At 54.1% G+C, this 14,900-nt stretch overlaps 1 protein-coding gene across 1 annotated transcript; it reads left to right on the top strand.

Annotated features, from left to right (window-relative positions):
- The first annotated feature begins 8,223 nt into the window (after positions 1-8,223).
- SRM (spermidine synthase) lies at positions 8,224-12,856 on the top strand. Its single transcript, XM_039474044.2, has 8 exons — positions 8,224-8,505; positions 8,942-9,062; positions 9,436-9,528; positions 10,651-10,804; positions 11,637-11,720; positions 11,809-11,954; positions 12,334-12,456; positions 12,533-12,856. Exons 1-8 carry the CDS (start codon positions 8,339-8,341, stop codon positions 12,551-12,553), a joined length of 909 nt encoding a protein of 302 aa, XP_039329978.1. The 5' UTR covers positions 8,224-8,338; the 3' UTR covers positions 12,554-12,856.
- The last annotated feature ends 2,044 nt before the right edge of the window (positions 12,857-14,900 follow it).

Here is a 14,900-nt window from a genome sequence, read left to right as displayed (position 1 = left end):
TAGCTGAGACAACAGGCACATGCCACCACACCTGCGTAGTTTTTCTTATGTTTTAGAGACGGGTTCTGGCTGTGTTGCCCAGGCCAGTCTTGAACTCCTGGCCTCAAGCGATCCTCACGTCTTGACCTCCCAGTGTTGGGATTTCAGGCAGGAGCCACCACACCTGGACAAGATAATCTTTAACATTTTGCTTTATTTTCTTATAAGCTTTTGCTATGTGTATATAGATATATTTTTAAAATTACAGTCTGAGTTTATGTTTCTATTATTTTTCACCTTAAAGTTTATGAGACTTTTCTCAATGTAAAATTTATTTTTGCCAACCCCCATGTTAAACATTTAGGTTTTCATTTTCAGTACTATTCTTAATAATGCAGCAGTGAATTTCTTATACAAATTTGTGACCCAATCTCTGGTTATTTCTTTGGAATCTCATGTTATTTTAATCCTGAGATAGGCTATTAAATCAAGAAAGCACAGAATGCCATTGTTTTTTACAAATACTTAAACTAAGAGCCAGTTTTCTTTGAAATCCATCCCACAAATCATTGAGATTGACAACTGGATATAATACCCTTTGGGGTATACCAAGCTAAGTCACAAATCACTGCTGTCAGACAGCTCTCCGTCAAGCAGAACAGGACAGGACATGCCTGTCCTAAGATAGGCTTGAGTTTGTGTTAGCTAGGACTAGACTGGTTGAAAGTGACAGAATAGCCAAACTATTAGTGACTTAACAAGAGAGATGATTTTCCTCTTTTGTAAATATAGTTGGTCCAGAGCTGGTATGATGCTCATGATCATCAGACACAGGCTTCTATCTTGTTTTACTATCCTCAGCTCAAACACAAGGCTGCCACCTCATGGTGCAGGGTGACTGCCCTTGCTCCAGCTACTACATTCCTTTCCAGTCAGCTGGAAGGAGGAAAGAAGAGCACCCAGTCTCTGAATAAGACACTGCCCATTTCTTTTTTTTTTTTTTTTTTTTTTTGAGACGGAGTTTCGCTCTTGTTACCCAGGCTGGAGTGCAATGGCGCGATCTCAGCTCACCACAACCTCTGCCTCCTGGGTTCAGGCAATTCTCCTGCCTCAGCCTCCTGATTAGCTGGGATTACAGGCACGTGCCACCATGCCCAGCTAATTTTTTGTATTTTTAGTAGAGACGGGGTTTCACCATGTTGACCAGGTTGGTCTTGATCTCTTGACCTCGTGATCCACCCGCCTCAGCCTCCCAAAGTGCTGGGATTACAGGCTTGAGCCACCGCGCCCGGCTTTTTTTTTTTTTTTTTTTAAATAAAGACAGGGTTTCACCATGTTGGTCAGGCTGGTCTTGAACTCCTGACCTCAGGTGATCCAACTGCCTCGGCCTCCCAAAGTGCTGAGATTACAGGCATGAGCCACCACACCTGACCTAAGATACTGTCCTTTTCTACTTCCTGTTGGTCAACACTTAGGCACGTGACCACAGCAAGGGGTACTAGGAAATGTCACTATTTCAGTCATCCATGTGTCCAGCTAAAAGCCCAGGGTTCTATTATTGCACAATTTGGTAAGAACAGAATTAAAGGACAAAGAACAGTCATTGCCAAAAAATGGTAGTCTCTGCTATTAAAAATGGACGGGTGGATTTTTTTCTTTTTTTTTTTTTTTTTCCTGAGACAGAGTTTCGCTCTTGTTACCCAGGCTGGAGTGCAATGGCGCGATCTCGGCTCACCACAACCTCCGCCTCCTGGGTTCAGGCAATTCTCCTGAGTAGCTGGGATTACAGGCACACACCACCATGCCCAGCTAATGTTTTGTATTTTTAGTAGAGACGGGGTTTCACCATGTTGACCAGGATGGTCTCAATCTCTTGACCTCCTGCCTCGGCCTCCCAAAGTGCTGGGATTACAGGCTTGAGCCACCGCGCCTGGCCTTTTTTTTTTTTTTTTTTTTTAAGACGGAGTTTTGCTCTTGTCCAGGCTGGAGTGCAGTGGCGCAATCTCAGTTCATTGCAGCCTCCACCTCCTGGGTGCAAGCAGTTGTCCTACCTCAGCCTCCCGAGTAGCTGGGATTACAGCCGCCTGCCATCACGCCCAGCTGATTTTTGTATTTTTAGGAGAGGTGAGGTTTCGCCATGTTGGTCAGGCTGATCTGAACTCCTGACCTCAGGTGATCTACCCACCTCAGCCTCCCAAAATGCTGAGATTACAGGCACGAGCCACTGTGCCTGGCCCCACAGGTGGATTTTTTTTTTTTTTTTAGACAGAGTTTCTCTCTTGTCACTCAGACTGGAGTGCAGTGGCGTGATCTCAGCTCACTGCAACTTCTGCCTCCCAGGTTCAAGTGATTGTCCTGTCTCAGCCTCCCAAGTAGGAGGGATTACAGGTGCCCACCACCACACCCACCCAAATGTTGTATTTTTTTTTTTTTTTTTTTTTCCGGAGACGGAGTTTCGCTCTTGTTACCCAGGCTGGAGTGCAATGGCGCCATCTCGGCTCACTGCAACCTCTGCCTCCTGGGTTCAAGCAATTCTCCTGCCTCAGCCTCCTGAGTAGCTGGGATTACAGGCACGCGCCACCATGCCCAGCTAATTTTTTGTATTTTTAGTAGAGACGGGGTTTCACCTTGTTGACCAGGATGGTCTCAATCTCTCGACCTCGTGATCCACCCGCCTCGGCCTCCCAAAGTGCTGGGATTACAGGCTTGAGCCACCGCGCCCGGCCACCCAAATGTTGTATTTTTAATAGAGATAGTGTTTTACCATGTTGTCCAGACTGGTCTTGAACTCCTGACCTCAAGTGATCCACCCACCAAGGCCTTCCAAGGTGTTGGGATTACAGGCATGAGTCACCACGCTGAGTCAGAAATTTTTGTTTTGTTTTGTGTTTTGAGACAGAATTTTGCTCTTGTTGCCCAGGCTGGAGTGCAATGGTGCGATCTCAGCTCACTGCAACCTCCACCTCCCAGGTTCAAGTGATTCTCCTGCCTCAGCCTCTCAAACAGCTAGGATTACAGGCATGCACTACCATGCCTGGCTAATTTTGTATTTTTAGTAGAGACAGGGTTTCTCCATGTTGGTCAGGCTGATCTCAAACTCCCGACCTCAGGTGATCCACCCGCCTCAGCCTCCCAAAGTGCTGGGATTAACAGGCATGAGCCACCTCGTCCAGCCAAAGTGAGAATTTTATACTGAGGATGGCCTGAGAGGTCTCGTGAAACAGGCATCGGACTGGACCCTGAGGAGCAAGAGACTATCAGAGAGCTCTGTGGCAACAGTTCAGACAGGGGGGCTTGTCAGAAGCCAGTGCCGAGCAGGCCTGGAGGCCGCCCTGGACCGCTGTGCTCACCCGCCTCTCCTGCTGATTCTTCCGCCTGCTGGTGATTGGGAACCGCCGTTAGCTAAAGCCACGGGCCTAAGGCTGGCTGAGCAGGTGCAGGGGTCTTAGCACTGGTTAGAGGCGAATGAGAATACTCTCCCAGAGAGTTTAAATGATGCCACACCTTTTATTTGGAAGTTTTCCATACTGGTTTCGTCTTTGTAACAATGTTTTTCCGTTTGTTCGTTTCTTTGGGGTTTTATGAGATGGAGTCTTCCTCCAAGATGGAGTGCAGTGGCACCATCTCGGCTCAGTGCAACCTCCACTTCCTGGGTTCAAGCAATTCTTCTGCCTCAGAAGCAAGTAGCTGGGATCACAGGTGCCCTCCACCACACCCAACTAATTTTTGTATTTTTAGTAGAGACAGGGTTTCACCATGTTGGCCAGGCTGTTCTCAAACTCCTGACCTCAGGTAATCCACCCACCTTGGCCTCCCAAAGTGCTGGGATTACAGGCGTGAGCCACTGCTCCTGGCCTTCTGTTTATTTTTTAAGACAGGAACCTTACACAGGAGTTTGAAATCTTTTCAAATGTTCATTTCTCCAAATAAAAAGTTCACAGCCCAGTGTCAGTCTCTAGATGTGTTTGCACAGTTTTACTGATCCATCAGACCCGAAATCCAGAACTCCTGAGCCATCGGGCAGAGATGAGGGTCTTGGGGAGTTGGAAGAACAGCTGGAGCTCAAGGTCAGGTGACTCAGGGAGCACACACAGTGTGTGTGGGTCAGGAACTGTGCAGTGACTGAGAGCGGAGGCCATGGCTGGGCCTGTGCTCCAGGAAGAGGGGAAAGGGATCCGGCAGGGCTGCTGGGTTGGATGTGGGAGAGAACTGAGGAGCAGAAGGCTGTGTGCTCACGGAGGCAGCTTGCCATAAGCATTTCAACCAAGCCACACCACATAATAACCAAAATTGTTCCCACTCATATAACCACAGCTGTCTGCCTGGCTGAAGAGAAGGCTTTAAAAATGGCTCTCAAGTGCTAACTGCTTAACAAGTCTCCTTAGACTCTAGAGAGACATAACATGTGGCAGCCCCATTTAAACTGTTTCCTTCAACAGCAGCCACTGGCCCACCTTTCTCTCCCCTTTTCCCTTTTAAAATAACGCTTTTTAGGCACTTGGGTGGGATAGTAAACTGGATTTTTGAGGTTATGTTGGTCTGAATTTAGGGAAAAACATTTCATGATAAAGCCTGGTTTTCTCAATCCTTTTTTTTTTTTTTTTTTTTTTTTTTCATTTTTTGGTTTTTAGGTTTTTGTTTTTGTTTTTTTGAGACAGGGTTTCACTCTGTCACCCAGGCTGAAGTGCAGTGGTGTGATTGCGGCTCACTGCAACCTCCGCCTTCCGGGTTCAAGCAATTCTCATGCCTCAGCCTCCCAAGTAGCTGGGATTACAGGTGCATGCCACCATGCCCACTAATTTTTGTGTTAGTAGAGATGGGATTTTTACCATGTTGGCCAGGCTGGTCTCGAACTTCTGACCTCAAGTCATCCACCCACCTTGGCCTCCCAAACTGCTGGGATTACAGGTGTGAGCCACCGTGCCCAGCCAATCCTGTTTTTGTGACCTGAAATCAAGTGGCATTTCTGGGTTCACAGTGCTGTACATTTGAGGGCTTTTTTTTGTGGGTGGGGGTGTTTTTGTTTTTGTTTTTGAGACAGAATCTCACTGTCGCCTGGGCTGGGGTGCAGTGGTGCAATCTCGACTCATTGCAACCTCCACCTCTTGGGTTCAAGTGGTTCTCCTGCCTCAGCCTCCCAAGTAGCTGGGATTATAGGTGTGTACCACCACATGCTGCTTTCATGAATCTTGTGTCCTGAACAGGTCCATGGGAGCTGCCGCCTAACAATGTTTTCTATTTTTGAGTCTTGCCCTGTCACCAGGCTGGAATGCAGTGGTGCAATCTTGGCTTGTGGGGAACATTCCCATGTGAGACCCCCAAAAGGCGTGAGTCTCACTATACGGTGAGTTTGATCCCAAACACAGTTTCCTACTGGAGGCAGTCGAGCTATCCGGAAGTATAGGAACTGAAAGATGAATGATTAGTTTCTAATATCAACCGCAATATCGTTTTGGGCCTAAAACTATGCGTTGCTGCTAGACTGAGTGACCCCCTACCGGCAACCAGTTCCTGCTTTTAACCTTTTTATGACTCTTTAAGAATAAGCCTTAAACCTTACCTGACTGCCTTGTACCGTAGATAATGGTTTAACTGGCATTTGCAAAGCAAAATGCCACCATAAGGGATGGCTTTGATTTCTGACTCAGAGATTCCTGAATGGGGAAGCTGAGTTAAGTTGAGTCAGGAGTAGACAAAGGAGAATCCGATTAAAAGATATTCTGATGAGCAAAACCAGAAAACCTCTTCACATCTCAGTTCTAAAACAAGGTCAAACCAGAGATACCTGCAGCCAGGGTGAATAATGTTTGGATGTAAACAAGCTTTGTGAATCATGTTTGGATGCAAACAAGCTTTGTGATTACAGGAAATTCTGTTACTTTTTACAACCATTGATTGCATATCTGACTTCTCTATTGTATAGGCCATGTGAGGCATACATTTGCATTTCCTCTTGCTATGACGTAAACTAGAGCCAAGAAAGTGTATTTATCCTTGGCCTTTGAAAAATAAAATTTGCTGTTTAGGCACAGCCTATCAGCCCTCCAGACGCCTCGCTTTCTCTCTCTCTGTTTTTATTAATTTTCCAGGCGCACTCCCTCTTCCAGGTATTGGGACCCTTTTGCAGGTCGAGAGACCCCGGGCAGACGTGCCTACCTGTCCCGGATGGTCCACAACATTGGCTCACTGCAACCTGACTCTCAGGTTCAAGCGATCCTCCTGCCTCAGCCTCCCAAGCAGCCGGGGCTACAGACATGCGCCACCACGCCCAGCTAATTGTGTTTTTAGTAGATTGAGTTTCACTATGTTGGCCAGGATGATCTCAATCTCTTGACCTTGTGATCTGCCCACGTCAGCCTCCCAAAGTGCTGGGATTACAGGCCTGAGCCACCATTTATTTTTTAGAGACAGGGTCTTGCTATGTTGCCTAGGCTGGCGTCGAACTCCTGAGCTCAAGCAGTCCTCCTGCCTCACTGCCTCAGCCTCCCAAAATCCTAGAATTATAGGTGTGAGCCCCTGCACCCAACTGCCTAGCCATTTTTTTTTTTTTTTTTTTTTTTTGGAGACAGAGTTTCGCTCTTGTTACCCAGGCTGGAGTGCAATGGCGTGGTCTCAGCTCATCGCAACCTCCGCCTCCTGGGTTCAAGCAATTCTCCTGCCTCAGCCTCCTGAGTAGCTGGGATTATAGGCAAGCGCCACCATGCCCAGCTAATGTTTTGTATTTTTAGTAGAGACGGGGTTTCACCGTATTGACCAGGATGGTCTCGAGCTCTCGACCTCGTGATCCACCCGCCTCAGCCTCCCAAAGTGCTGGGATTACAGGCTTGAGCCACCGCGCCCGGCTTTTTTTTTTTTTTTTTTTTTTTTTGAGACAGTTTCACTCTTGTTGCCCAGGCTGGAGTGCAGTGGCACAATCTTGGCTCACTGCAACCTCCACCTCCCTGGTTCAAGCGATTCTCCTGCATCAGGCTCCCGAGTAGCTGGGATTACAGGCGTCCGCAACCACACTCAGTTAATTTTTTTGTATTTTTCGTATAGATAGGGTTTCACCGTCTTGGCCAGGCTGGTCTCAAACTCCTGACCTTAGGTGATCCACCCACCTTGGCCTTCCAAAGTGTTGGGATTACAGGCATGAGCCACCGCACTCAGCCTATGCCTAGCAATTCTTTAGCAGTCTACCTCGCCTTTAGAAGGAGCTTGAAGTCAAGCAAGGCACATTGTTGCCTAGGCGCGAAGCTTGCTCTCACTGATAACGCTTGTATTCAGCTCTTGGGACGACACAGGAAACGGATTCCCCACCTCCAGGTGGAGGCTGCAAAACGTCAGTCAAACCATCCCTGAAATGTCAGGAGTAGCTTATACCAGTTTCATCTTCCTTCCTTGGCATTCGAACTTCCTGTAGAACAATTAGCATTTAATATTTGGTAATTAGCATGCTTAATGTGATTCTGAGAAGTTCTCTGACATTCTCATAAAAACAGCACAGTCCCACCCACCCTTCAAGGAGCAAGACCCAGTTTGTCGAGAAACATTGCGTGCCAGTCTTTTCTGGTGCTGAATATGTATGTGCTGGGCCTCTTCCTGGACACTGCTGGTAAATTTAGAAAGTCGTTTAGAAAAGCACTTCTCTCGTATTCACCACCCATAGGCTCATGGCTCAGAGAATCTAAGGGAAAATGGCTAAATCCAGCTCGTTAATTCGCGGATTGTGATGATTCTTTCCAAGTAAATAAAAATCTTAAGTGCGCCCCGACGAACCACATAATCTGTTCAAGTCCAACAAGGAACCAGATTTTGGACGCGGCGAGGGATACGTTCTACTCGCATCTTGCAACAACGTAACCCAATGTAGCCGCCCGCTCCCCCGTCTCCAGCCTAAAGGCTGACGCCCCGGTCCGCACGTCCCAGCGCTCCCGCACTCCGCACCAAGCCCCAGTCTCGCAGCCTCTCGAGGCCCTCGGTGCCTCCCAACCCCGAGAAGGGAGCAGGGGTCGGGGGTGCACGGCCCGGGCCGGCAGGGGTGGAGGATCCGCCGGCCCAGCCCGCCCCGGAACCCGGCTCGGCCGTCCGGCCCCGACCGGGCCCCACGTGGCCCCCGGAGCGGACCGCACTACCCTGCTGCCGCCGACTGACGGCGCACCCCAGCCACTCCGTGCCGCTCTGAGGGCCGGCGGCCAATGAGCGCCCGGCGCAGCCGCTTTACCATTGGCGGCCGTGGGCTCCGCCCCTGCCGGCAAGCCCCGCCCCGCTCCCGGGTTAGGTTGCGGCGCGGGCGGCGGGCGGAGCTGGTCCCGTTGTGCTGCGGCTCCGCGCGGCCTGCAGTCCCGGGCCCGCGCCCCGCGCCGCCCGCCCGCCCGCCATGGAGTCCGGCCCCGACGGCCCAGCCGCCTCCGGCCCCGCCGCCATCCGCGAGGGCTGGTTCCGCGAGACCTGCAGCCTGTGGCCCGGCCAGGCCCTGTCGCTGCAGGTGGAGCAGCTGCTCCACCACCGGCGCTCGCGCTACCAGGACATCCTCGTCTTTCGCAGGTACCGCCGCTGCCCGCGGGCACCGGCCCCCTCGGCTCATCCCGGGCCGCCCGCTGCCCGCCTCTCGGGTCCTTCCACGCCGGGACCCAGGCCGGCCGGACCCCGTCCTGCCCTGGCCCCCCTCGCCACCCCTCACCCCGCCTCCCTGGGCTGGGGCCGGGGCTGGGGCTGCGGGCAGGCCTTTGGGCGGTGGAGCCGGAGTCTGCGCCCCGCTCCACGTGTCAGCCCTGGGACACGTCAGAACCCGAGGAGACCCCGGGTCTCAGCCCAGCCTCCGCCCGGCGGCCCGCCTGGCGTTCCTCGCCACGTGTCACCATCGACCCTCACCCCTGGGACCCCTAGACGGGGTAGGGCGACCCTCCTCACCCAGGGCGGCTTGGGGTACGTTTTCCCTACCCCAGAGAACCCAGGTCCCCGACTGTCACTCCGCCCGCAGTAAGACCTATGGCAACGTGCTGGTGTTGGACGGTGTCATCCAATGCACAGAGAGGGATGAGTTCTCCTACCAGGAGATGATCGCCAACCTGCCTCTCTGCAGCCACCCCAATCCACGAAAGGTACCCCATTGTCCTCTGGGACAGTGCTGGACGACGACGTTGTGGGGGGGGGTGTCCCAGGTGTGCCACAGGCTCCGTCCAGATGCTGCCCGTACGGTCGTCAGAGAAAGTGCAAGCACGGCCAGGGGGTCTCGCAGAGGGGTGGGGGCGGACAGGGAGTCCCGCAGAGAGGTGGAGGCGGACGCTGACGCGGCTTCTGAAGCCTGGGGCAGCCCTGGAAGGAACTTCCAGGAAAGGGAACACCGGCACGAAAGCATTTCCGAGGGTAGAAAATGATGAGACCCTTGGGTTGGAGGGGCCAGGGGCCTGCTTCAGGTGCCTAGGGGCACCCAGTCCTTCCAGGGCCCCTGCCTTGACTGCCCCCTCCTCCCAGGTGCTGATCATTGGGGGCGGAGACGGAGGTGTCCTGCGAGAGGTGGTGAAGCACCCCTCCGTGGAGTCCGTGGTCCAGTGTGAGATCGACGAGGTGAGTGCCAGCACAGAGCCAGCAGGGTGGGGTTTGACTCCTGGTTCTCCCTCCGGCCATGGCCAGCTGGCCCTGCAATGGCTGCACACCACTGAGCAAGGCAGGTAGGGCCTGTTTCCCCATCTGGGAAACACCTGGCGGGGAGGGTTCGGTAGGAAAACCAGATGGCAGAGGGCCTGGCAGGTGGTGAGGGCGCCTGCGTGGCAAGTTTTTAGTTAGACTAAGCTGATAGGTTTTTTGTTTTGTTTTGTTTTTGTGAGAAGGAGTCTTGCACTGTCGCCCAGGCTGGAGTGCAGTGGCCTGATCCTGGCTCACTACAACCTCCGCCTCCCAGGTTCAAGAGCTCTTCCTGCCTTAGCCTCCCTAGTAGCTGAGATTACAGGTGCCCACCACCATGCCCGATATTTTCTTTGTATTTTTGGTAGAGGCAGGATTTTACTATGTTGGTCAGGCTGAGCTCCTGATCTGGTGATCCACCCACCTCAGCCTCCCAAAGTGCTGGGATTAAAGGCATGAGCCGCCTCACCCAGTCAACTAAGCTGATTTTTAATCTCAGCCCCAGGCAGGGGCCAGAGACAGCTCAACTATTTGTACATTGCCCCTTACACTCAATAGCTGCTCACTAAAATCATGCTACATGCCAGGTGTTGCCCGGGTATGGGGAGACAGTGGTAGACGGATCAATCCCAGCCTCAAAAAAAAGAGGGGAGGTGGGCACGGTGGCTCATACCTATAATCCTAGCACTTTGGGAGGCCAAGGCAGGTGGACTGCCCGAGCTCAGGAGTTCAAGACCAGCCTGGGCAACATGGTGAAACGCCATCTCTACTAAAAATACAAAAAAATTAGCTGGGTGCGGTGGCATGCACCTGTAGTCCCAACTACTCGGGAGACTGAGCGGGAGAATTGCCGGAACCTGGGAGGTGGAGGTTGTAGCGAGCGGGGATCGTACCGCTGCACTCCAGGCTGGGCAACAGAGTGAGACTCCATCTCCAAAAAGGGGAGAGGGGGGGCTTGCCCAAGGTGGCTTGCCTCTCAGGCAGTTCAGAAGTCACACATGGCTGTGTCTGGCTCCAGGTCCCCCAGCCCCCTTGGCCCAGTCTGGTCCCTCCCATCCCCTCCAGGATGTCATCCAAGTCTCCAAGAAGTTCCTGCCGGGGATGGCTGTTGGCTATTCTAGCTCGAAGCTGACCCTACATGTGGGTGATGGTTTTGAGTTCATGAAACAGAATCAGGATGCCTTTGATGTGATCATCACTGACTCCTCAGACCCCATGGGTAAGCAGCGGATGGGTCCCAGAATTTTCTGGCAGCTGCAGGTCTGGAGGTCAGCCCCCTCCAGGCCTTCAGAGTAGACGATAGAGGGACCTCCCAGCCCTCGAACTGGAGCTGTACTTTTTCCTTCTGTGTTGTTACCTGCCCCTGAAACATGGCTTGGGACAGTAGGCAGGAGCCAGGCAGCTGCCCAGAGTTCAAAAGCTGGGGCCCAAGGAGAGTGGGGATCTGGCTTTGGGACACTGAGGCCCCTGTGTCCTCCTCAGCCTCTCCTCTGCTCTGGACTGGTCATCCTTGGAGTGAGGGTGGGTTCTAGTCTTGAACCAAGGCCTGGGATGGAGGTTCCTCTGCTGCGGTGCCAGTGAGACTGCCCCAAGAATGGGATTAAAGTATGGAGCCTCGGCCGGGCGCAGTGGCTCAAGCCTGTAGTCCCAACACTTTGGGAGGCCGAGGCAGGTGGATCACGAGGTCGAGAGATCGAGACCATCCTGGTCAACATGGTGAAACCCCATCTCTACTAAAAATGCAAAAAATTAGCTGGGCATGGTGGCACGTGCCTGTAATCCCAGCCTCTCAGGAGGCTGAGGCAGGAGAATTGCTTGAACCCAGGAGGCAGAGGTTACGGTGAGCCGAGATCGCGCCATTGCACTCCAGCCTGGGTAACGAGTGAAACTCCGTCTCAAAAAAAAAAAAAAGTATGGAGCCTCCACGGACCTGGGTTCAGATCCTGGCTCTGGCCACTGGGCAGCTGTGTGGGTCTGTGTAGTGGGGTGACAGTGGCCCTGGAGGTCTCAGCCAGGCTGTGTTCAGTGTGCCTGCCTCCATCCTTCCCCAGGCCCCGCCGAAAGTCTCTTCAAAGAGTCCTATTACCAGCTCATGAAGACGGCCCTCAAGGAAGATGGTGTCCTCTGCTGCCAGGGTGAGCCACAGGCCTGGAGCAATGGGGCTGGGCGGGACGGGATGGGACGGGCCCTGCTGGATGCTAATGCTGCTGGTGGGGCCCCCAGGTGAGTGCCAGTGGCTGCACCTGGATCTCATCAAGGAGATGCGGCAGTTCTGCCAGTCACTGTTCCCCGTGGTGGCCTACGCCTACTGCACCATCCCCACCTACCCCAGTGGCCAGATCGGCTTCATGCTGTGCAGCAAGAACCCGGTGAGATGGGGTGCCAGGGGCTGTGGGGGCCTGGGGCAGGTGGGCATAAAGTGCCCTCACCAGGCTGGGCACGGTGTCTCACGCCTATAATCCCAGCACTTTGGGAGGCCAAGGCGGGCGGATTACCTGAGGTCGGGAGTTCAAGACCCACCTGACCAACATGGAGAAACTCAGTCTTAACTCAAAATACAAAAAACAAAATTAGCCGGGCATGGTGGCACACACCTGAGGCTGAGGCAGGAGGATTGCTTGAACCCGGGAGGCAGAGGTTGTTGTGAGCTGAGATGGTGCCACGGCACTCCAGCCTGGGCAACAGAGTGAGACTGTCTCAAAAAAAAAAAAGCGCCCCCACCATATGCCCCTCTGTCCTGGTCCCCAGAGCACCAACTTCCAGGAGCCAGTGCAGCCGCTGACGCAGCACCAGGTGGCGCAGATGCAGCTCAAGTACTACAACTCCGACGTGCACCGCGCCGCCTTCGTGCTGCCCGAGTTTGCCCGCAAGGTAGGTGGCCTGCAGGGCCAGGTGGTGGGCCCCAGGGCCCCAGAGCACCCTCCTGACTCGCCTTGTGTCCCTCCAGGCCCTGAATGATGTGAGCTGAGCCCAGGCGCCACCACTGATGCCACCCAGGACTTCGGACCAGGGAGCCTGCAGGGTGCCTGGGCCCCTGCAGCCCTGGGCCAGCCCTCCTGCGGCTCTCGCCCACCAACCAAGTGTTACAAGCCCCAGAATGCTGCCCGGCCTGCCCTGCTGGGCGGACTGTCTGTGTGTCTCTCGGCGCTCCACCTCCAAGCCTATACCAGCTGTGTACAGCGCCATCTCTCTGCCTTCTGTTGCCCCTCACTCACCAAACACGTGTATTTATAACAAAGATCAGAGTCCTGTGTCCCCTGACCTTGGCTGGGCCCAGGCAGAGCCACATTCACCACTGGGTATTTCTGGGGTGAGGGTCTGCAGGGCCTTGCTGTTTGACCCCCCCCCCCACACATGTCTGCTGCAGGGCTGGGGCTGTGGTGGGCCCTCGTAGATAGCGCGGGCACAGAGGGTCACCTTGGTCATCACGCCGGACTCAGAGCTGTCCTGGGAAGCTGACTCAGCAAGCCCTTCACAAGGCCATTGGTGACAGCCCCCTAGGGCTGTGGGGTGGGTGAGATCAGGGTGGGGTTGCTGGTGTCTCCTGGGGCTGCCCCGGGAGCCAATTCTCAGAATTGGGGCCACTCACAGGTGAAAGGTCCCATCCAGGTGCCTGCAGGGCAGATACCGGAGGTGACCCCAGAAGCGGGTAGTGGGGCTCAGTTACCTTGGGCCTTTTTAAGCACATCAGGATCTTAACACTAGCCCAGTGACTATGCCCTGACCCCACTTGGGACTCAGACTTGGGTTCAAATTCTGCCTGTCCCCCTGTGAGTGCCTTCAGGCAAATTCCACCGTGCCCCTCACCCACTTCGTGTGAACAAGTTGAGAATGCAGGTGTGGGTGACCAAACCAGGGACTTCCAAGGATCAGGGCTGTCCCCTCTCCAAGGTGCTGAACTCCCCCCAACCGGGTCACCACGATGGTGGGAGTACAAGAAGGGAACCCCCCGCCGTGCACATGCTAGAGTTGCCAACCCCTTCCCCACCTTGGGCAGGGGCTGGGCCAGAGAACCCATTAGGGTGGGAGGCCTGGGGGCAGGGAGTGGCCCTCATCCCATTCCCAGCTGAGGCAGCCATCTTGGAGCCCTTATTTAGCCAGGAATGTTTCTGGGACATCCAGAATAATGGGAATCTGGTTTCGCCACCAACTCTGGCTTCAAGCCAGTCACAGCCCTCCAGGTTCCACCTGACCTCCACTCCCCACCCCTGTGAGAGCTCACCAGACTAAGCACCTTCAGAATTTTGGCCCTATCAGCCGATCCGATGTCAGGCTAACTTCTCCAGGCCACCCTAACCCTTCAAATCAGTCCCGGGAGCATGCCTGCCCCAGGGCCTCCCCACTCCCAAGGAGGGCCTCAGTGGAGCAGCCAGTAGTCAAGTGGGTTGGCGGGCGCTGTTTCTGGAGCCTGACAGGCCGGGCTGCAGCTGGGAGGACCAAACACCTTCATTCACGTAATCTTCACAACCACCTGCCAGCAAGGGATTGTTGCTCCTGCACAGAGAGGCAAGGTGATGTGCCCAAGGCCACACAGCCAGTAAGCAGCAGCAGCAGGGGTCCAAGGTCACTCCACCCTGCTCACCCCAGCGTCTCCTGCAGCCCAGGCCAGGCCCTTGTGGGTCCCGGCGTGGATGGTCTCTCTGACATCTACTCCCCGGCCAAGATTCAGTCAGGGAATGCTGCCCCCTTAGAAGGACGATCCCATGACCCCCTAAGTGTGAGGGCCTTTCCCCAAGGGCTCTGGATCCAGATCTCAACTCTGCCTCCCTTAGCTCTGTGACCTGCAGCCATGCAGGCTACCCTGACTGTCAGAGGGGGAGGACCCCGTCCCTGGTACGGACCTTCCGTGAGAAGTGCCTGTGACACCGCGCTCACCAGTGCTGACGCTCCGCATAGGACCACCCGTCTGGATGAGAAGGGAGCAGGGGTGGGGGGAGGCGGTGACCCAGGTTTTGGAGCCGGAGAGCCTAACCTGGAAGACGAAGTTGCCGGCACGTGTACCGCTTTCCCAGCCTGTAGTCAAGTGTGTATACACAACTGCCCTCCTCGAAGGGGCATGCGCCAGGGCCGGGGTGATCCTGAACCCCACGACTGGGTGGGTGTGAGGCAGCCCAGGCTGGTCTACTGAACAGAAGCAGCCTCGATGAGGATACGACCTGGGTCCCCCAATGTCCCGGAAGTCTTTGGGCCACGTACAGGCCCAGTGTGTGGCATGGGGAGTTTCATCAATCCTATCTTCTCAAAATGTTATTTATGAAAATGAGCCAGGCCCCTGCTTCAGGATTCATGTGGCTTGTCAGAAGAAAAATCACAGT

Source organism: Saimiri boliviensis, chromosome 11 (genome assembly GCF_048565385.1).
Source record: "Saimiri boliviensis isolate mSaiBol1 chromosome 11, mSaiBol1.pri, whole genome shotgun sequence".
In the NCBI taxonomy this organism is placed as follows: domain Eukaryota; kingdom Metazoa; phylum Chordata; class Mammalia; order Primates; family Cebidae; genus Saimiri; species Saimiri boliviensis.
This window is presented reverse-complemented; position numbering and strand designations above follow the sequence as displayed.